This window comes from Mobula birostris, chromosome 16 (genome assembly GCF_030028105.1).
Source record: "Mobula birostris isolate sMobBir1 chromosome 16, sMobBir1.hap1, whole genome shotgun sequence".
Lineage (NCBI taxonomy): Eukaryota > Metazoa > Chordata > Chondrichthyes > Myliobatiformes > Myliobatidae > Mobula > Mobula birostris.
Genome location: NC_092385.1, coordinates 23,088,324 through 23,111,259, shown reverse-complemented (window position 1 = coordinate 23,111,259; position 22,936 = coordinate 23,088,324). Strand labels below are relative to the sequence as shown.

The following is a 22,936-nucleotide window of genomic DNA, read 5'->3' as shown; positions in this document are numbered from 1 at the left end:
TCTCAATATTCCTGGACTTCAGTGCTTTAAAAGGGATAGAGAGGATGGAAAAAGGTGAGGAGGGGTGGCATTACTGGTCAGGGATACTATTACAGCTACAGAAAGGATGGGTAAAATAGCAGGATCCTCTTTTGAGTCAGTATGGGTGGAAGTCAGGAACAGGAAGGGAGCAGTTACTCTATTGGGGGTGGGTATTCTATAGGACCCCTGTTAGCAGCAGAGATACAGAGGAGCAGATTGGGAGGCAGATTTTGGAAAGGTGCAAAAAATAACAGGGTTGTTATCATGGGTGACTTTAACTTCCCTAATATTGATTGGCACCTGATTAGTTCCAAGGGTTTAGATGGGGCAGAGTTTGTTAAGTGTGTCCAGGACGGATTCCTGTCACAATATGTGGACAGGCTGACTAGGGGGAATGCCATACTAGATCTAGTACCAGGTAATGAACCGGGTCAGGTCACAGATCTCTCAGTGGGCGAGCATCTGGGGGACAGTGACCACCGCTCCCTGGCCTTTAGCATTATCATGGAAAAGGCTAGAATCAGAGAGGGCAGGAAAATTTTTAATTGGGAAAGGGCAAATTAAGAGGCTATAAGGCTAGAACTTGCGGGTGTGAATTGGGATGATGTTTTTGCAGGGAAATGTACTATGGGCATGTGGTCGATGTTTAGCGATCTCTTGCAGAATGTTAGGGATAACTTTGTCCCGGTGAGGAAGATAAAGAATCGTAGGGTGAAGGAACCATGGGTGACAAGTGAGGTGGAAAATCTAGTCAGGTGGAAGAAGGCAGCATACATGAGGTTTAGGAATCAAGGATCAAATGGGTCTATTGAGGAATATAGGGAAGCAAGAAAGGAGCTTAAGAAGGGGCTGAGAAGAGCAAGAGGGGGGCATGAGAAGGCCTTGGCGAGTAGGGTAAAGGAAAACCCCAAGGCATTCATCAATTATGTAAAGAAAAAAAGAATGACTGGCGTGAAGGTAGGACCGATTAGAGATAAAGGTGGGAAGATGTGCCTGGAGGCTGTGGAAGTGAGCGAGGTCCTCAATGAATACTTCTCTTCGGTATTCACCAATGAGAGGGAACTTGATGATGGTGAGGACAATATGAGTGAGGTAGATGTACTGGAGCATGTTGATATTAAGGGAGAGGAGGTGTTGGAGTTGTTAAAATACATTAGGACAGATAAGTCCCCGGGGCCTGACGGAATATTCCCCAGGCTGCTCCACGAGGTGAGGGAAGAGATTGCTGAGCCTCTGGCTAGGACCTTTATGTCCTCGTTGTCCACGGGAATGGTACCGGAGGATTGGAGGGAGGCGAATGTTGTCCCCTTGTTCAAAAAAGGTAGTAGGGATAGTCTGGGTAATTATAGACCAGTGCCTTACGTCTGTGGTGGGAAAGTTGTTGGAAAAGATCCTTAGAGATAGGATCTATGGGCATTTAGAGAATCATGGTCTGATCAGGGACAGTCAGCATGGCTTTGTGAAGGGCAGATCGTGTCTAACAAGCCTGATAGAGTTCTTTGAGGAGATGACCAGGCATATAGTTGAGGGTAGTGCAGTGGATGTGATCTATATGGATTTTAGTAAGGCATTTGACAAGGTTCCACACGGTAGGCTTACTCAGAAAGTCAGAAGGCATGGTATCCAGGGAAGTTTGGCCAGGTGGATTCAGAATTGGCTTGCCTGCAGAAGGCAGAGGGTCGTGGTGGAGGGAGTACATTCAGATTGGAGGATTGTGACTAGTGCTGTCCCACAAGAATCTGTTCTGGGACTTCTACTTTTCGTGATTTTTATTAACGACCTGGATGTGGGGGTAGAAGGGTGGGTTGGCAAGTTTGTAGGTGACACAAAGGTTGGTGGTGTTGTCGATAGTGTCGAGGATTGTCAAAGATTGCAGAGAGACATTGATAGGATGCAGAAGTGAGCTGAGAAGTGGCAGATGGTGTTCAACCCGGAGAAGTGTGAGGTGGTACACTTTGGAAGGACAAACTCCAAGGCAGAGTACAAAGTAAATGGCAGGATACTTGGTAGTGTGGAGGAGCAGAGGGATCTGGGGTGTACATGTCCACAGATCCCTGAAAGTTACCTCACAGGTGGATAGGGTAGTTAAGAAAGCTTATGGGGTGTTAGCTTTCATAAGTCGAGGGATAGAGTTTAAGAGTTGAGATGTAATGATGCAGCTCTATAAAACTCTGGTTACGCCACACTTGGAGTACTGTGGCCAGTTCTGGTCACCTCACTATAGGAAGGATGTGGAAGCATTGGAAAGGGTACAGAGGAGATTTACCAGGATGCTGCCTAGTTTAGAGAGTAGACATTATGATCAGAGATTAAGGGAGCTTGGTCTTTACTCTTTGGAGAGAAGGAGGACGAGAGGAGACATGATAGAGGTGTACAAGATAATAAGAGGAATAGATAGAGTGGACAGTCAGCGCCTCTTCCCCAGGGCACCACTGCTCAATACAAGAGGACATGGCTTTAAGGTAAGTGATGGGAAGTTCAAGGGGGATATTAGAGGAAGGGTTTTTACTCAGAGAGTGGTTGGTGCATGGAATGCACTGCCTGAGTCAGTGGTGGAGGCAGATACACTAGTGAAGTTTAAGAGACTACTAGACAGGTATATGGAGGAATTTAAGTTGGGGGCTTATATGGGAGGCAGGGTTTGAGGGTCGGCACAACATCCTGGGCTGAAGGGCCTGTACTGTGCTGTACTATTCTATATTCTATGTTCTATTAAGGCAAGCAGAATGGTGTGCTCCTCACCATCCCACAGTCTTATTAGAATGTCCGGGTCATGTTTTCAGACTACCCTCAAATATTGTGTCATCTTGGTGCTAAAGATTTAAGAGGCAAAAAGGAGTGCCAGGGATGATGGATCATCCTGAGTTGTGTTATTGCAGATATTGCAAGGATGGAATTGATTTTCCTTCTGTGAACATCTGCTGCTTGTGCACTTACATAACAAATAAGTAATACACTTTTTAAAAACTCTTGCATCAGCTCAGTTAATTCATCCAAGAAAATGGCTTTTTGTCATTTTACATACTTGATCAGAAAATGTTTATACATATTAAGGGAAACAGGTTCAGATGCTTTGGGGAACATTCATATTAAGTATTTTCAGCTTTGCAGCATATTGAAGTGGATGAATCAGCAGGGTCTGACCGAATGCATTCTAGGACTTAATTTGTGGGAGGCTTGTGTGGAAATTGCAGAGGCCCTCACAGTAATATTTGCTCCATCACTAGTCACTGTTGAAGTTTCCAAAGACCAGTAGGTGGCTAAAGTTGTTCCATTGGTTAGAAAGGTTCACAAGGACAAGCCAGGGAACTACAGGCTGGTCAGCCTGACATCGGTAGTGAGGAGGTTACTAAAGTGATTTTTGAGGGACTAAATCTACCAGCATTTGGGTAGTCAGAGGCTGATGAGCATGGCCTTATGCATAGAAAGTTGTTTTTCGCAAACGCTTTAGAGTATTTTGAAGAGACACCCAGAAAGGAAGATGAGGGTAGGGTAGTTGGACTTTAGCAAGGCCTTCAACAAGATCCCGCACGGAAGGCTGGTCTTGAAGGTTAGACCCCATGAAATACAGGGAGAGCTAATTAAATGGATTCAATGTTGGCTCAGAGGTAGGGAGCAGAGGATGATAGTTGAATTTAGTTTTATCACAATGGAGGCCAGTGGTGTGTCACAAATGTCAATGTTGGGACCCTTATTATTTGGCATTTATATAAATGATTTGGATGCAAATGCACAAGGTTTGATCAGTAAGTTTGAAATCAGCACGCTCCCAAACAGTTCATCACCTTTATTAGAGCGGGGGAGAAGGCTGAACATCGGCCTAGCTCCTCGGGAGGGCTTCTTGCCACTGCACGAGACTGGCAGCTCCAAGTCGACCTTGGGAGGCAGCTCAAGTTCCCAGAGAACATCGCAGCCACTCCGCTCCACCCAGACATGGTGTTAATATCGGAGTCTACAAAACAAGTGGTCCTGCTGGAACTTATTGTCCCCTGGGAGGACTGGATTGAAGAGGCCAATGAGCACAAGGGGGCTAGATACACAGTTCTTGTTGCAGAATGCTGGAACAATGGCTGGAGAGCTCGCTGTGAGCCAGTTGAAGTTGTGTGCCGGGGCTTTGCTGGCCATTCATTACAGCGGACTCTAAAACTCCTCGGAGTTAAAGGACTGCAGTGCAGAACAGCCACCAAGAACATTCTGGAGGCTGCTGAAAAGGCCTCGTGGTGGCTGTGGATCCGGAGGGGGGATCCATTGATTAGTGCGCCACTTGGACACAAGTCAGGGACTGATCACCCCTGGTCGGGTCGCCTGGTCGAGGTTGTCTGATGATTAAAGACCCAAAACACCCTATGACCTCGGGTTCATCACTGAAGACGTGTCCAGGTAGTACCAGAAGGTGTATTCTGCAACTACGTGGATGACATTAAATTAGGTGTTGTTCATAGTGAAGAAGGTGAAGAAGGTTATCATAGAGTACAAGGGGTTCTTGTTCAGGTAGGGAGTGGGTTGAGGAGTGGTAAATGGATTTCAGTACAGATATATGAGAGGAAATGCATCTGGAAAGTCAAATCAGCCTAGGACTTGTATTATGAATGGTAGGGCACTAGGGAGTATAATGGAACAGAGGAATCTACGGGTATAAGTGCAAGGTTTGTTGAAAGTGGTGTCACCAATAGACAGGGTGATGAAAAAGGCATCTTCATCAATAAGTGTATTGAGTAGAGGAGATGAGATCCTGTGTGGCAGGTGTGTTAGTCATTGGTGAGGCCTCATTTGGAGTCTAATGTACAGTTTTCTTGTCCTGTTATTGGAAAGATGTGGTTAAATTGGAAAGAGTGCAGAAAAATATTGCAAGGTTGTTGCCAGGACTGGAGGGCCTGAGTTATAGGGAGAGATTGGCCATGCTAAGTCTGTATTCCTTGGAACATGAGAGAATGAGGTCCCCATTTGGAAATGTTTAAAATAATGCAAGGCATAGATAAGGTGGGCGGTAACAGTCTTTTCCTAAGGATAGGATTAGATTAGATTAGATTATGAGGACACTGAATCCTCGTTTATTGTCATTTAGAAATGCATGCATTAAGAAATGATACAATGTTTTTGCAGTATGATATCACAGAAACACAGGACAGACTGTGACTAAAACTGACAAAAACGGCTTAATTATAACATATAGTTACAACAGTGCAAAACAATACTGTAATTTGGTAAAGAGCAGACCATGGGCATGGTAAAAAAAAAAGTATCAAAATCCCGATAGCCCTGTCATCTCACGCAGATGGCAGAAGGGAGAAACTCTCCCTGCCATGAACCTCAAGCGGTGCAAACTTGCCGATGCAGCACCCTGGCAGCAGCCGACCACAGCTGACTCTGAATCCATCCAAAAACTTTGAGCCTCTGACACCGGGCACCGAGCACCATCTCTGCCGAGCCTTCGACTCCGCCCCAGCCGCCGAGCAACAGGCAAAGCCGAGGACTCGGGGCCTTCCCTTCCAGAGATTCTGGATCATACAGTAGCAACAGCAGCGAAACAGGCATTTCTGAAGTTTCACCAGATGTTCCTCCGTGCTGTCACGTCTGCCTCCATCAAATCAGGATTGTGCACGGCACCCTACTTGACAGATGACAGATATTCATCACCGGAGTGGCCGCTGTGCGCTGCGTTGCGCCGCCATCTTCTCCTCTCCTTCTGCATAGAGACCAAAGCTAAGAGGAATAGATTGAGGGTGAGAAGGGAAAGATTTAGAAGGGACTTGAGGAGCAACTTTTTCATGCAGAGGGTGGGGAATATATGGAACAATCTGCCTGAAGGAGTGGTTGAAGCAGGGACAATAGTATCACATAAGAAGTCTTTAGATAGGTACATAGAACGGCAGGGCTTGGAGGGATATGGACCGAATGCAGAAAATTGGGACTAGCTGAGCAGACACCACGGTTGGCAAGGACTCATTAGGCATAAGGACCCGCATCTTTGCTGTATTACTCCATGACTCTATGAAAGGAAACAGTGTTCTTTGTGAAAAGAAAGATGCAGATGTTTAACATTCAGAGTTGATTACACGATTAAGTTTTAGAAATTTATATCCTTACTGTTTAAAGTATTGATACAAGATTATTTTCTTAAAATACGGGAGCGAGAATATGTTTCTGAACACCTTTCTATTGTATTAATAAGGCTACTGATTCTAATATTTAGACTTTTGAAGTTTATTAGATAAATGGTTAGGCAAGAAACTTTTAAGTATGGTACTGTATCTCCTCAGGCAGTTAACTGTAAAAATTTTAATTGCCACATTAAAGGTGCTTGGCCAAGATTGCAAGTAACAGTTTACCACATTCCTGAAGGGTTTTACAGAAATATTTTAATTTAAAAGCTTTTAATTATTACAACCAAATGTTGAGTTTTACATTTTGACATGAGAGGGATGTGGTTCATTATGGTGTAGTCTGTTTTTTTTCTGTTTCATAATGCTGTAGGATTATTCTTTTACAAAACCCTATTGTTCACCATGTGTTCAGTCACTTAAACATGTTTGAGACGCATTGAGGTAGTCGTTACCGCATTACTCCTTTAATACACTCAGTGCTCACAACCACACAGACTCTAAAACATGTCAGCAAAGGGAAGGCAATGCTCATTTGCACTTAGCAGTTAAAGCTGTGTCATGGTAAGTTACACTTTTGGCAGCTCTGCATTGAGCTGGGCAGTTCATTTGAAGATGAAGCTTATATATTGTGACCATCTTTAGCCATGAAAGCCCAGCAGGAGTTGAGTAGACAAGCCGCAGGCAAGGGCAAATAGAGCATAACAACTTCCTAATAAGATTCCTGCCATTTGATTGGAAATTTGGCAGAGCATTGCTGGCTGTGTATAGGGTCACAAACGCAACGCAATTCGCATCTTGGGCTTCCTGTCTGCACTTGCTTTTGCCCTAGGGCAGTGCCTTCTGTTGAAGAGAGAAACTAGGCTGCTCCCAGATGGCAGACAGGCACACTGTGTTATTAAAATCCAGAGATTGTGAACCCTTGATGTTGTTGTAGACTCCTAATTAGTCCCTTGAATAAAGGTAAATGGCATGCCACGTTAAAAAAAAGTCTTGGCAACTATTTATTACCAAGTCGGTTACTAATTTTTTCAGATTATGCTTTGACTTGACAAATCAAATCAGTAATTTAACTTTTTTTTAAACTTTACAGTTGTCATTGTGTTTAGATAGTTTAAAGAAAGTCAAAGAGTGGTGGAATGAGGGTTGGTTATAATTCCTGGTACACTTAAAGATTAACTTTTTATGTGAAACTTTTATGAAAAGCAGTTTCAGGTGACATGGGGTGCATTTTGATGGACTGCAGTTACATGAAAGCTGGACTTTTCACATCCACATGGCCCAACCTTATTAAAATATCAATTGTGTCAAGTCACGAAATTAAGCATGTTTGCTCTCATTAATCTGAAGAGTGCAGACAGAGATTTTAATACTGTTTTTGGTATTTGCTGTGGTTGCTTATTCTACAGGGGTTCTGGAAGCAAACAGTAGATGCTTTTGTTTCTTTTGATTTTGCTGTCTTTTCTGGAGTGAATGAGGGACGATGAAAGGAGTCTTGATCTTTTTATGAATTGTTTGTTGTATTAGGGCAATTTCAGCACAAAAGTAATTAAAACATTGCTTATTCACAAATGTAGTTTTGCTCATAGCACTATTTAATCTTTCATATTAACACTATGAAAACAAGTCATTTCACAATATACTTGTACGATTTCACAAACAGCATTCCTGAAACTGATTATGCATTGCTCTGCATTTCATTTTCTACATTTACCACCCATTGTCGGATCTTTGAAAGTGCGAAGGTGTTGAATGCTTTGATTTGTATCGATACCAGTTTAAATTCTTGTTGCATTTTCTCCTTTTGCTACTGTGTCCAAATTCAAGAATAACAGAAATAGTGGGGGAGAAAGGCTATTAAAGTGAATTATAATTCACTGTTAACTGAAAACTAAATTTGGCAGTGAATAATCCTCTTATGAAATATTCAGAATGCACTTGCCTCCCATGGTCCTCCCAGTGGAAGATGCACCAGAAAATTCCACTTCAGGCTTGCCACATAGCCTAATCATTACTCCTCCCTATGAATATCAGTTTACTGGACCACCTTGGTGGATTGGTCTGCTTTCAAAGCCTTAGTGCTCTTATAACTCCTCTCCCAAACTCTGTATAAAATCACTCATTTAAAATTGTGATCCATTTCCTTGCTGTAGCTAAGCATTAGGAAGATTGATGGTCTGCCTTGGTGTGCATTGCTAGAACTTTAGTGTCCCTAGCAACCAATGTCTGGATTTTTGACACAGTAGCAAATACAGTTGAAACATAGTAACAATGCTACTTTACAATTCTGAATGAATGAAGTGCTAGATGGTAAATGTGATTGTGCTGTGAGCTAGTGTTCAATGTAGCTGCATTAAACAATAATAACTAGCAAGGATTGAAGAAACCAAAAATTGCAAAACTTACAATGTATTAACAATAGTCTAAACAAAGATCTAGGACATTATAAGTTCTAAAATAGAAGGAAAATCCTTCTTGTACCCCCCCCCCCATAGAAATATTCAAAATATACTCAGAGTGAAACCATAACCAAGAAGAAATATCAAGAATATCATTATTGTACAATTAACCTGTTTCCCCATGCACCCAACCCTAGCATCTCTCAGTCATATACAGTAGCCTCCTGTCTCACGTTCTTTTGAAATATGATCCTATATCCATGGGCATTTTCAGAAATGGGAAGTTCTGTTCTTCTGAACACTTGTTCAAAGGAGTACATTTTTGATGCAAATTGATCCCCTCCTTTCCATATACTCCCTTCTACCTTGTGAAATTGGAGTGTTATGTTAGCATTTGATTTTAATAACCCACTGGCAGCTTGTCCACGTGCCTTTTTGATGTGTTAATTTCTAGTTCTCCACCTCAGAGCACTGAATGTATTCAAGGATGAGTTGTCAGATTTTTTTGAGCTATTGGGAAGATTATCAGGATCAAACAGGAATATGGATTTGAGGCCATACTTAATTAGCTATGATATTGAATGGTGGAACATTCCTGAGAGGTTGTGGTTCTAATCCTGTTCCTATTTCTTGTATTCTTATTGTTTTTTTGTTTCCATGACACATCACATGGCATTTTATTTTGCCATTTCTGTACAATTTAACTGTTTTTAATGAGGTCAAGTTGCTAGCTCGACACTTAGCCCAGGATGGACGGAAAGCGTGCAAGAGCCAGCCGGATTGGAAAGTGGGACCAATGGCCTCGAAGGCCAGTGCTGATGCCGCTACACCATTGGCTGGCTGTGTTCTTATTGTTTCAAAGACTTCAATTGGAACTTTTGTAGTTTATATAGTTTGCTTTAACCCTATCATATCATTGGACTAACATCGCCAGCAGAACCACAATGTTTCAAGAAGGTGGCTCACTCCTGCCTTCCCGGAGATAATTAGGGATGGGAAATAATGGTCGTTTGTTTGTTGTGATAGAGCACGGAATCAGCCCGTCAAGGCTCATCACCCAGCAAAATTTAATCAGCCTAATCACAGGACAATTTACAATGCCCAATTAATCTACCATCCAGATTGTGGAAGGAAACCGGAGCACACTAAGGACACCCAAGCAGTCGTGAGGAGAACGTACAAACTTCTTACAGGCAGTGACGGGGATTGAACCCGGGTTACTGGCACTGTAAAGCTTTGTGCTAACCACTATGCTATCAGTCCACATCCAGTAAAATGGATTATAATAATTAGTATAAAATAATTCTGTGATCATAGTATTAAAATATTGTAATTCAACTAATCAAGATGTTGAAAGTACCTAAAACTGTTTAATAGGCCACTGAGGCATTTTAAGAATTTCTATTATTTTACTTGGGATTTGGTTAACCACTATTGGAATTCTTATTATTTTCATTGGGATTTGAATGACCACTTTTAGGCTGGAAAGTGCTAGTCACAGGATTGAATTTTGGCAGAAGCCAGAATAAATATGTAGCCATTCTGCTGCAAACTACGTGGCATTGCTCCCATTAGTATTAAAGCAAATATTGTCTTCTGTGGTAGTGGATGGAGCAACTAAACAAATTAGTAATTTCATTCATTGAGATACAATAACTAAAAGTGATTCACAAAACCTTGCACAGAATTGTCAAAATTCTCCACCTAACAGTCATCCTCAACTGACCTGAAAAATTAAAGCTCTTAAATAGATATGCAATGAGTAACACATTAAATACTTCTTCCATTGATGCTTACATCCCATAAATGAATTGAATAAAAATGTAACTGCTTACTTTTTGCAACACACATCAAAGTTGCTGGTGAACGCAGCAGGCCAGGCAGCATCTCTAGGAAGAGGTACAGTCGACATTTCAGGCCGAGACCCTTCGTCAGGACTCAGTTGTTTGAATTTCCAGCATCTGCAGAATTCCTGTTGTCTGCTTACTTTTTTATAGTTTGTGGAGTACCAAAAGGAAGAAGCGTATTTTATATTCTGTATTTGTTACAGCAGTATAGCCCCATTACCAACTTACACAATAGATTTGTTATTCTGCTGCCTACAAATTTTATTGGCAGCTTTGGAAACAACATTAAAACAAATCCAAAACCTCAATATAAATGCAGAAGAAACCATTATGGGAATTACATTTCAGGGTTTTTAGTTAACTTGTTTCTCTTGGAGTCAGGACAGTAGACCTCTCATATAGGCAAACTTATCTTGTATTTAGAATGTCCACTTACTTCCTACATCTAAATCATTAATATGAATACAAGGGATTGATAAATTAAAAATGGGCCCCTTGCCTGAGTGGCAATATCATTTGTTCATTTATCATTCTTCAATAATAGATTGATTACCTTCCAGAATAGAAGTAGAATGCATTTCAGTCCAGTACATTGCCAATTAATAGGTAGGACCAAATAAGCTTAATCGATCACATCTATAAATTGCCTATGCATTAGGTTGAAATTCCAATTATTGCATTCTGAGCACAAACTGGAAAACTGTCTTAAGGTTCGGTAAGGAATGGGCATCATCAGCATTTTAATAGCCACAGTCAAATATTCACTTACATTGAAACCATTTTGTTCCTGCACCCACAGTGAATTTTGTTTTTGTCTTTGGTCTGAAAATTGCCCTTTGCTTTCTGGTTTGTTACTTTGTTGTTCCAGTCAATGTTTTCTATCTCTCTGCCACAAATAACTTAAAAAATCTGCTTCAATTTTGAGCAAGCTGAGCTAAGTATTGTAAAAAAAAACTAACAATGAGGCAGGAAATTTAACTGTTTCTTTTGAATTGAAGAACACATGACAATTGAATGTTCATGCAGAAGACACTGACAGGATGGTTGTATTTCAATTGACTGACTGCTTATCTTTCCCTCAGGTTTCTAAAACAACATAACACTTGCTGTTGCAAAATTGTGTATCTTAACTAGGTGAGAATAAACTGAAGCTCCAGACTCAAACCTTGGTTGTTTATTCCTCTCCATATATGCTGCCTGACCTGCTGAGTTCCTCTCAGCAATTTGCGTGTATTGGTCTGGATTTCCAGCATCTCCAGAATCTCTTGTATTTATGGGACTGAATTAAAAGGTGTGATTGAATTTGCTTTCTAACGTTCTGCTAGAATGAAACCAAATTCCACTCTACACCATGAACAAAATGCTTAAGTGTTTTTTTTTTGTACAATGAACCATGGAAAAAAATGATTATAATCTGAAGTGTAAGTGTTCTGTAGAATCTATTTGACCTTGTTTTGGCAGCAATGATGATCTTAAGAAGTGATCAGTTTCAGATTCAGGACCTGGAGCCTACATCTGAAACTGATGATTACGATATGTTTTATCAGGAAATAAGAATGTTTCAAAAACTCAGTATATCGAGGAGAGCACCAAATCCCATATACTTTTGCAGATTCCCAAGGTACATGCTGTGTTAATGTTCTCAGGAAATGATTAAAAAGAATGCAAGCCTTGATTCAAAATGGCAAATACTTCCACTGGGTCATTTTCAGAGCAGGACGAGTTGAATGCCAAGTTATTATTTTCCTCAAAATTCCCACGTAGCTGAAACATTAACAGATCATTTCCTGCTACTTGTAGCAGGAATGATTAAATGTAGAAAATGAGAGAGACTACAATAGTGCTTACAAAATAATTCAAAAAACGATTTAATTTATTTAAATTCTTAAAATGTGTTTTTTGGTGTTTCTACAAGGAAATTTAGAGTTAACAATTGAGAGCTCAACTTTTTACTTTTTACTGTGCCTGGCCTTGGCTGCCCCTATATTGCAGGCTATTTCTCCCCAACACCCATTCCACATCAGTTTTACTTTTTTATGTACACTAAAACAGGTAACTATTACAGGTTAAGCCATAGTCATGCCACTGGGGACCAGATGAAAATTGTTTAAATTAATTTCAAACTAAACACTCTCCATTCATCTTATTTATCCAAGTTGGAATCAAACCCACTTCCTTGAGGTGAAAGGACAGTATATTAACCTACTGTGTCATCTTGTCCTTCAATATGCAGAATTTACTGAAAGCTAAATTTAACTCTGCCTTTGCATTATATTAGAATGTGATGAAAAGCATATTGGCTAAATTTTTTGTTATTCATGGCTGACAAAGGCATCAGATAGAAATCCATATCAAAAAACAACGCTTTTGGTTATGCTTCCCAGTTTAGGAATATAGCAATATTAAATTAAGTACTATAGAGCTGGCTTAAGGTGGCATAAAGAATAATAGTTAGAAATCATATCTTTGAATTACTACTTCACTATAACATAATCACATCTATAAAAATAAGTAATTGAGAATAAAACATTTTTTCTTTGATCACAGAGACAATAAATAAACCTCCAGGGAAAAAAGAAATTCATTGAGGCAGAATTTCTAAGATGACAAGTTATGATATGATCATTTAATTCTGGAATTCATACAGGCAGACTGCCTGCTGCGACTTTTAGCCAGAGACAACTTTAATACCAGAGCTTGGCTGGAAACTCCCTTTTCAATAACAAAATAATACTCTTCTGTTTTGTTAAGCTAATTTATCCAATTGGTATTTAGTCTTTCCTTCAGGTGCCATGTGTATCTTGTTAGAGATGGAGAAAGCTGTTTCTTCAAATACTATTCCTGGATTTTTGCTGTGGTATCTGGACACATGTTCAAAGCAACATTTGTTGGCCACATGTATCAGGGGAGGAGTTTTTGCCTCAGATCCGAGGTCACAGCAAAACAGATACTTTTCGGAATGTGAAGTATGTGGTAATGAAGGTGTGCTAAACTGTATCATATTTTATATTGAATGTCCCTGGAGAAAATAGATAGTTTAATTTCACTTGTATTTTACTTTTAAACACCAAAATAATGAATTGTTATGATGATCAAGCAAGATTTTTTTTTAAGAAACATATTCAGATTTGTCAGGAGATCTGCCACACGTCTGGTTTCATAAATGAGCAGACTTTAGTTTTGGAGTGGAATAGTTGCTGAGGATCCATGCAAGTTTTGAATATAATTATTTTATTTAATATTTGCAATATATTGGTGTTATTTGGGTATCAGTGTAAATGTAACTTCAGTACATCATAATAGTGCAGCTGAACCCCAAAGAAAAACAGACTCAAATTGCAATCATAACAGTGTGCCCTTTCTCTATGATGTACTTATAAAAAATTACACTCTAGAGAGGGGTAGGTTAACATGTATGCAAGGCCTTTATCTCTGCAGGGACGCAATACTTTTTGTTTGAAAAATATTAACATGAAATATAAGAAAACAGACTCATTAAATGTCAATGTTAACTCCAGCAGATTGGGTAGAGAAATTGTTTGCTAATGAAGTCATGAAATTAAATAATCACAAGTACTGCTAACCTTCCAGTTCAGGTAGGTTATTTAGGTCACTGATCATTGGTTTACTCCATTTAATAAATGCTCAAATGTTCAGTAATGCCACATGTGGCAGAGAATACTTTAATTAATACCCTTTTAAGTATTTTCTGATGCGGATAACTTATACTTTGTGCTGTGTGCAAACATTTATCGTCCTGCTTGTCTTTTTGAATGAACAGTTCCTGCATACATATGAAAATAAATTTTGAAGGGATGCGGGTTAATGCTAATGTTATTTTTAAAATCAGTTTCTTGTGACGGTCATATCAAGTTAGTGTGGAAAAAAATTACCATCACAGGTGGGAATGCATTATTCTTTTATCTTTTGTTGTATGTGAAAAGCTAATTAGCGTGTGCGAATAACTTCTAAACAGAATTGATCTAGTGCTTAATAGCTTAATAACTTCTGAATGGGTTGTGCATTTTTATACAGTCAGCAACTTAGAGCTAATTTATGTTTGATGATCTCACTGCATTCTACCTTAAAAAAGCTTTGGCCACATATATTATTAACAAAAGAGCTGAGTGACTCTGAGATTTGATACCTTGGTAGATTTAAGTAATCTATATGAATTTAAACCTCTTCAAAGTGCATATTGCACAACTTCTCATTGTTTGGGTTTTAAATAGAATTTAATCCTTCATCTCTGATTCTCCACTATAATTTAATTTTAAGAATGACCTCACTGTGTAGAGGTATTATAAGGAAACTGTACAACATTTTCAATATGAATTATTTTTTGTTAAGCTTATGATCTGTAATTTCAATCATTGCTGATATTTTTCCTATACTATGTTTTAATTAAAAGATGTTATCTTTAATTACTTTTTGGCAATTTACCACAACTTCTGTTCCCTGAAGACTTTTTTAATACTTAATTTAAATTGTTTTTCACCTTCTTCATTTTATCAATTATTGAGCCCTTGATTACTTTTTTATATCCTCCTCTTCAAATGTGTAACATTCTTTATACTTTACCATATAATGGGGAAAAAAACATAGACCTTTAACTCTTGTATGGAGCAAAATACTTGGGCAGTCAAGAGTGTGAATAAGAAAACTGCATGCAATGGGTCCATTATTTTCTTACCTGAAACATTGCAGCCCAGCACCTCACCATCAGCAAGTACCGAAATCAGACCCCTAAGTATCAGCTAACCACATTTGTCTTTGAACATTATTACGGCTTTGTTACTAACCCTGCTGCTTTTTTATTATCCCATTGGACTCTGTTATTGAAGTAGTTGATGCTGTTTTAGTTCTATTTTTCCTTCCGTCATATTTTACACTACATCTTGGTTAAATCATCTCTGCTACTCTGCTGTTCTTGTGCAAGACTCTGTTAATTATACCTGATGGTTTGCTCAGGCTGGAGTATTCTAATCTAATTTATTTCTTCTTACATTTACAAATTAACAGCAAAACTTCACTAAGAGAAATTTCATAACTGTTTTACAACAGCTCATGCTGTTTATATCTTATGAAGCTTCTCATTGTTTAAATATACAGCACTCATTGCCTCAGTTGCTAGCTTGGCCAAAGAGGAAAACAGGAATTTTTTTTTTGTTGAATTCCATTTTCTCCTCCACCTCTTACTCTATGGGCTTGGAATTAGTCTCCTCCCTTTACCTTGCTCCTTTTTTTCCATTATGATTGCGACCACTCAGCTGGACCTTATCTGCAGCCACTAATATATTTCTAACAACAAACATCAAAGCTGCTGGTGAACGCAGCAGGCCAGGCAGCATCTCTAGGAAGAGGTACAGTCGACGTTTCAGGCTGAGACCCTTCGTCAGGACTAACTGAAGGAAGAGTTAGTAAGAGATTTGAAAGTGGGAGGGGGAGGGGGAGGGGGAGATCCAAAATGATAGGAGAAGACAGGAGGGGGAGGGATGGAGCCAAGAGCTGGACAGAAGATTGGCAAAGGGGATACGAGAGGATCATGGGACAGGAGGTCCGGGAAGAAAGACAAGGGGGTGGGGAACCCAGAGGATGGGCAAGGGGTATAGTCAGAGGGACAGAGGGAGAAAAAGGAGAGTGAGAGAAAGAATGTGTGTATAAAAATAAATAACAGATGGGGTACGAGGGGGAGGTGGGGCATTAGCGGAAGTTAGAGACGTCGATGTTCATGCCACCAGGTTGGAGGCTACCCAGACGGAATATAAGGTGTTGTTCCTCCAACCTGAGTGTGGCTTCATCTTTACAGTAGAGGAGGCTGTGTTGTCAGGTTATGCCTCACCAAAATTAACTCTGTGTTTTGACATTTTTTAAAAAATGATCTTTTCTCCAAATCTATGTATCCTGCTCCCTGGAACAAATGGTGATGCATTTTACATTTCAAACTACTATCCCAGCGATACATGCGTACTTTGAGGAAAATTGTTAATTTTTAAATTGTCAGTGATTGAGGTGTTCTTGTTTCAATATATGACTTTCCTCTGGTAGTCTTGCAGTTTATAGTGAAATACTCTTTAAGCACTACTAAGATATTTATTGTTTTTTTGCACATCGATAAGCTTCTTACTGAGCTGGTTTATAAGTCAGTTGTTACAAGTAGCATACCACAACATCTATGTAAGTATATACTCATTTCCTTCTCAGATTTTGTTTTCTTTCTGTTCAATACTTGGGGGACTTTTATCAGAGTTTTGTCCTCAGCCCAACTCAACATCTTTATGTCACCAGTGGGCTGCATTTATTACTCATTGTTATCCATTGTTGTTGCTTTGCATTCATCATTTTCCTGCATTTTCAGACCATCAGTGTTCGCACACCTTGTCCCTTTCACAGGTAGAAAAACTGAGTCTCTGCCCTTAAACTGTCACCCACTTGATAATTATATGAAAATGCTATTTCTTTGAGTTTCAAAAAACAGATTTTCCATTTTTCACAAGTCCAACAATAGTTGGGATCTTTTGCTTACTGATGATTCTATTCTCAGAGTCAATTATACTTGGCAGACACTGGCACTTTGGCCACAAGAGTCTGTGCCAGACATTTCAACTACCCATTACACTAATCTTACGTTAATCCCATTTTTTTATTTTCCCCACATTCTCATCAGCTCCCCCCAAATTCTACATCACTGACACATTAGGGGCAACTTACAGTGGCCAACCCACAATAATTTGGGATGGCAGAAGAAACCAGCACATCCAAAGGTTCACAGAGGTCAGAGCGAAAAGGCAATGCCAAGCTCAGGATTGAACCTGGATCTCTAGTGCTGTAAGACAGTGCCTGTACTGTTACTAAAACCAGCTCCATCAAAGATAAATTCCATCTAAGGTACATTGGTCTTACAGACTTATGAATTAGAAGCAGGAGTAAGTCACATGGCCACTTGGCCACGCTCCACCATATCTATCATGGCTGTCCTAACTGCCTTCTCAATTCCACTTTCTTACCTACGTACAATAATCTTTGACCTCCTTGCTTATCAGGATTCTGTCTACCTTTACTTTAGAAATATTGAATGTTACTGCATATACCACTGATTTGAGGAAGAGTTACAAAGACCCACAATGCCACTTTACTCTTTACCTGTGCCGCACACCACATGTATTTTGAATTATATTTTATTTACATACTTACTTATGGTAATATTTTCGTTAATGTGCTGTGTGTGATATATGCGTTGTGGGTGCACCGAGGTCTGGAGGAGTTTGTTTTGTTTGGTTATATATATGTACAGACAGATGACAATAAACTTGAACTGAGAGAAGACATATCACCTCATCTCTATTGTAAATAGGAGATTCCTTATTTTCAAGCAGTGGCCCCTAGTTCTTGGTTCTCCCACAAAAGGAAACGCCTTCTTATCCATCTTTAGGGACCTTGTATGTTTTGTTGTGTGGCCTCCACTCTTCAAAGCTGCAGCAGATATAAGCTTAGCCTGTCCAATATCTTGACTAAAATGTCCAATCTAGTGAAACTTCTCTGAACTCCACTCCACTAGCATCCTTCCTTCATAAAGCAGCCAATATATACATAGTATCCTGGATGAGGTCTACGCTGCCTTTTATAATTGAAGCATAACCCTGATCCTGCAACCATCACCGCAACATTTGTATTTATTTTTTTCTCGTAATAAATGGCAAAATTCTATTAACTTTTTAAATTCTTGTATCTGAAACTAGCCTTTTGCTACTCATGCATAAGGTCTTCCTAGATCACTCTACTACATCTCTGCACTCTGCAATCTCTCACCGTTTAGACAAGATGCTTTTTCATTTTTCCTGCCAATATAATCCAGTTTCATATTTTGCCACATTATAATCCATTCACCAGATTTTTGCCCACGCACCTTTAGCCTCCTCATTTACTTTCCTATTCACCTTTATGCCATCGGCAAATTTAGCACCCATATCTTCAGTGCCTTCATTTAACTCAATAGCATTCATTTCAAATATTGAGGCCCTGCCACTTGTTCCTGTGACACATCACTCATTAAATTCAGCCAGTGAGAGAATGACAGCTTTATGCATGAATGTTTCCTATCAGCCAACCAATTTTCAATCCATGCCGATGTGCCACTCCACAATGCTTTGAGCTTTTATATTCTACAATAGCACTTGATCCAGCAAAATCACAGCAGGTAAGTTTTTTCAATGCACCTGTGCATGAAGATATGACAATAAACTCTTTGATTTGACTCTACAAAATGGCTTCTATATTTCCAAGTACAGCATAGTGCAGCCACCACTTCCCTTTCATCCACTGCACATGTCACTTCTTCAAAGAACTCAAATAATCTGGTCAGAACTGATTTCCTTTCATAAAACTATATTGAATTTGCCTCATCACCTTGAATCTTTCTCTGCTGTAGCATCTTCAACAGCACCCTTAATCATTCCTTCTAACGCTTCCCCAGGACAGATGGTAAACTAACTAACCTGTAGATTCTTTTTATTTTCTTTTTCTCCTGGCCACCTGCCTCTTTTTCAAAGAAGGAATTACATTTGCAGTTGGCCAACCTAACCTAGAGTTTCGTAGACAATCCACAATTTTGACAAGCCATTTCTTTTAAGAGCATTAGGGTTTAGGAACTCACCTGCAAGCAAAAGGCTTTCTTTACCTGTTTTCTCATAACTTTAGATAGCTTTGATGAAAATGTTATCATCTATGAGTGTACATCTTTCCTAGCTTTTGGTTTCTCTGAACTAAATCCAATTTCTCTCTCTTTTTAAAAAATAATTCCAAAGTTCATTAAATTAATTTGGATGCTGCTTTTATTTATTTCATGAACTTCCTGCAACATTCTTCTATGAGAGAGTACTTTTTTTTAACAAAGCATTCTGTCTCACTACATGAGTTACTCTGCTTAAATCCAGACATCTCATATCTTTGATGTGCTCTTTCCCAGACTCTAAAACTACGGACATCTAATTTGCCAACTTAAAGTAGATGAAGCAATGACATTTACTGATCTGGACTCATGCCCCATTTTCTTTTTTTTTCTTCTTATCTCTTGATGTTGTCCACTTGGAATACGTTCTTCGTTCTGCTTGGCTTGTCATCTGAAGAGTTTAACTAAGTTATGAATACATAATGCATTTATTTGTATGACCAGTCCTTGTTTATAGAAAACATAGAAAACCTACAGCACAATACAGGCCCTTTGGCTCACAATGCTGTGCTGAACATGTACTTACTTTAGAAATTACCTAGGGTTACCCGTAGCCCTCTATTTTTCTAAGCTCTATGTACCTATCCAGGAGTCTCTTAAAAGGCCCTATTGTATCTGCATCCACCGCTGTCGCCGGCAGCCCATTCCACGCACTCACCACTCTCTGCGTAAAAAAAACTTACCCAGACATCTCCTCTGTACCTACTTCCAAGCAGCTTAAAACTGTGCCCTCTCATGTTAGCCATTTCAGCCCTGGGGAAAAGCCTCTGACTATCCACAAGATCAATGCCTCTTGTCATCTTATACGCCTCAATCAGGTCACCTTTCATCCTCCGTCGCTCCAAGGAGAAAAGGCCATATTTATATGAAATATCTGAATAATTTGAATAATTTAAATTCTACGTATTGTACAAAAGTAAAATTTAGTACACATTAATTTATACCTTGAACTCTTTAAGGAATTTAAAGTAGAATCTAACATATAGTGTTTATTATAAAAGAATTGAAACAACCTATGTTATTTACCTTTCAGGTTCCAATTACAGAACAAATGACAGTCATGTTGCTCATTAATATTAGAAAAGCTTCAACTTGTTCTAAATATCCATTTGTGTGTGAAATCTAAACAGTGTATTGATGTTTTTACTAGCTAGCAGAGGAGCTGGAGCGAGGTGAAAAGGAAAATGTGGCACTGCAGGAGTACACAGACAATTTGCTTCAACGAATTTCAGATCTATGCCCTGATGTCCTGGAGCAAGTCATCAAAATGCTGGAAGAAGCAGCTTGATACAGTAAAAAGTGAGGTAATGGTGACATCATGGAGTTAAAACGAGCCCCACCACCACCAAATTCAGCACTTATGCAACTAAAGTCAATCTTCATCCAGCTGAATTTATAAACACCTTAATAGTATTACGAGTATCATTCCAAATATAATTGGCTTCTCAATAATGACTAAGAAATAGTCGGTACTCTGAAAGCCCACGTTGTGATTAGATGCATCCTCCCTGAGATGCCTATTGCTTGCAGCTCTTTCTTGTCAGCTTCAGCCTTCAACCCAATATTGTCAGCTTCTGCAGGTTCAGCAGTCATAATGGGTTTAGGGAACTCCTCGGGTCATCTTATTCTCTCACTCACACCCGCATTTCCAGATGGGTAGGAAAGAGGAGAACTTTTATAAGCTCTTTACATCTATGCATTAAATAGTAAGCTTTTGTGTAGGAGTAAAAGGTGTTCAATTGTTAAGGTGAAAGAATTATCAAACAGTTGACAAGGATTATCCTTCTGAACAAAAACAACCTGTGCCTCTCAAAATGTACTGTACATCTGAATATGTTGATTCGATGATTGATTTACAATAGTGTTGAAATGGAAGAGTACTCAAAGTTCTGAAACTGGCCTATCAGATTGGGATTGTTTTATGTGTAGAATATGTTCAGGAAGAAGGAAGTGCACTTCCTTCTTACTGATGTAGTGAAGTACTCAGATGGTAACTGTTGTACTTCATTATGAAAGATTCTTGACAGTATCTTACATCTGATTTATAAGTATCGAAACTTGTGCATTTATATGATTTGAATTCTTAATGCATTATCACACTTAGCAGCAGAGGTACTTCATTGTTGTGAGTGGAAATGCAATGGAAAACTTTCTACTGCTTAAATAAAACCAAACCACAGATCTTTCTCTGGTAAAGGGGAAAAGTTCTTAGGAAAATGTTTAGCACATCTGGCAAATTTTGCACTCCTAGAGAACACAGACAACAAGAAGCAGTAAGCAAGACAGTTGTCACATTGGGGTTGTGATCCTTTGAGTGCCCTAACAAGCAGTTCTCTATGTTCTATAGTCCAACTGAATACTTGAAGTAGGAAATTCTTACCACAAGGACCTAATCTTAAGTAAATGTCATAGTTAAAAGCATAAAACAGTGATGTTTAGCTGTAGTTTATTTATATGTAATGTGCCAATTTTGGAACAGTTGGGGAAATTAAATTGTCCCCAGATTATAGTGATACTGATGGAAAGGTGAACCTCAAATCAGGGTATCAAAACAAGACTTTTGGGGGATAAGAAAACTGTTCTACCAATGGAAAAGAACAATTCTTGTTACATGTTTTACAGAATTTCAAGAAAATTTCTTTTGATACTTTGGCATAGAACACTGGTTAAGATAAACACTGTGACAAACTGACGGTAACGTTTTAGTTTTGTGTCATTGGTAAACATCTTGCTTTGAGTCCTAACAAAAAAAAATTATCATTAATGTAACTTCTCTTTTCCATTCGCTTGTTTTCAGATAAATAACTTGACTGGTGTTCTGATTGTTATCACGCCTGTATTATATACTGTGTCAATTACTGTACAGTAATTTTTGTATTTGAGATTTGTGTATCAAAATGCACGCAATTGCTGTTTGACTTTTATTTGAAAGTGGATAAAAATATAATTTCCTAATAGTCTTTACAAGCAAATCATAAAATATTGACACAGTGCTTATCTGCAATGTAATTGTGTAGAATGGTGTTTGAATGTGATGTGCTGGAATATGTATATCAGCAATTCTCCAGGTTGCCTCTTATATGTGTTCTGTCAGATTTTAGTATCCTTCTTGTCCTATTCTTTTCAAGTTCGTGGCATGTCATGGGCTCTGCTGTTGATATATAGTGAAGATGTTGACATGGTACCAAAAGGAATCCTTGAGTATGGTTAACCACCATGGGCATGTTTTAAACCTGTTACTGTGCATCATTATCTCGTGGACATGTAGGGGTATATAAGGTTCAAAACATTGTTATTAATGTGCAAGAAATATTTAGTGTTGCCCAGCTTGTTTATATATTCATTAAATAAAACTTTCTTTCTGATATTACAGTTGTTGTTTAATAAAGAAAATTACTTTTTTGTGGAATTCCTGCTTTTAAGTTTTTTAAGACTCTAAGTTACTCATCAACAATTAATGTAAGCTTCTCTGCTCACTATTTACCTCCTTTCTTATGTGACATATTTTCCATTTAGTCACTTCTAATTGGGAAAGTTTTGTCCAGAGTGATAATTAGTACATTTCAGTGATTTTGTGGCAGAGCCTGGAGTTTTAATATGTCAGATTTTCCCTCCTTGAACCTGCATCTTGGTTTTCATTTCTGACTCCTTAGAACATAGGACATAGGACAGCAATGCACAGTTTAGGCCCATTGGCCCAAGATGTTAGTGCAGACCATGTTGCCAAATTAATCTAAACCGCTGTGCTTCCACATGATCTATAGCCCTCTGTTCCCTGAATGCTCACGTGCCTAGCTAAATGCCTCTTAAATATCACCATCGTATCTGCTTCCACCACAC

At 39.0% G+C, this 22,936-nt stretch overlaps 1 protein-coding gene across 2 annotated transcripts in view; it reads left to right on the top strand.

Annotated features, from left to right (window-relative positions):
• LOC140210846 (ERC protein 2) overlaps positions 1-21,966 on the top strand; it is an 880,422-nt gene extending 858,456 nt beyond the window's left edge. For both annotated transcript variants that reach the window (XM_072280109.1, XM_072280108.1), the window contains one exon: positions 20,247-21,966. In XM_072280109.1, coding sequence (XP_072136210.1) covers positions 20,247-20,384 — 138 coding nt within the window. In that variant the 3' untranslated portion in view covers positions 20,385-21,966. The remainder of the gene's footprint in view (positions 1-20,246) is intronic.
• The last annotated feature ends 970 nt before the right edge of the window (positions 21,967-22,936 follow it).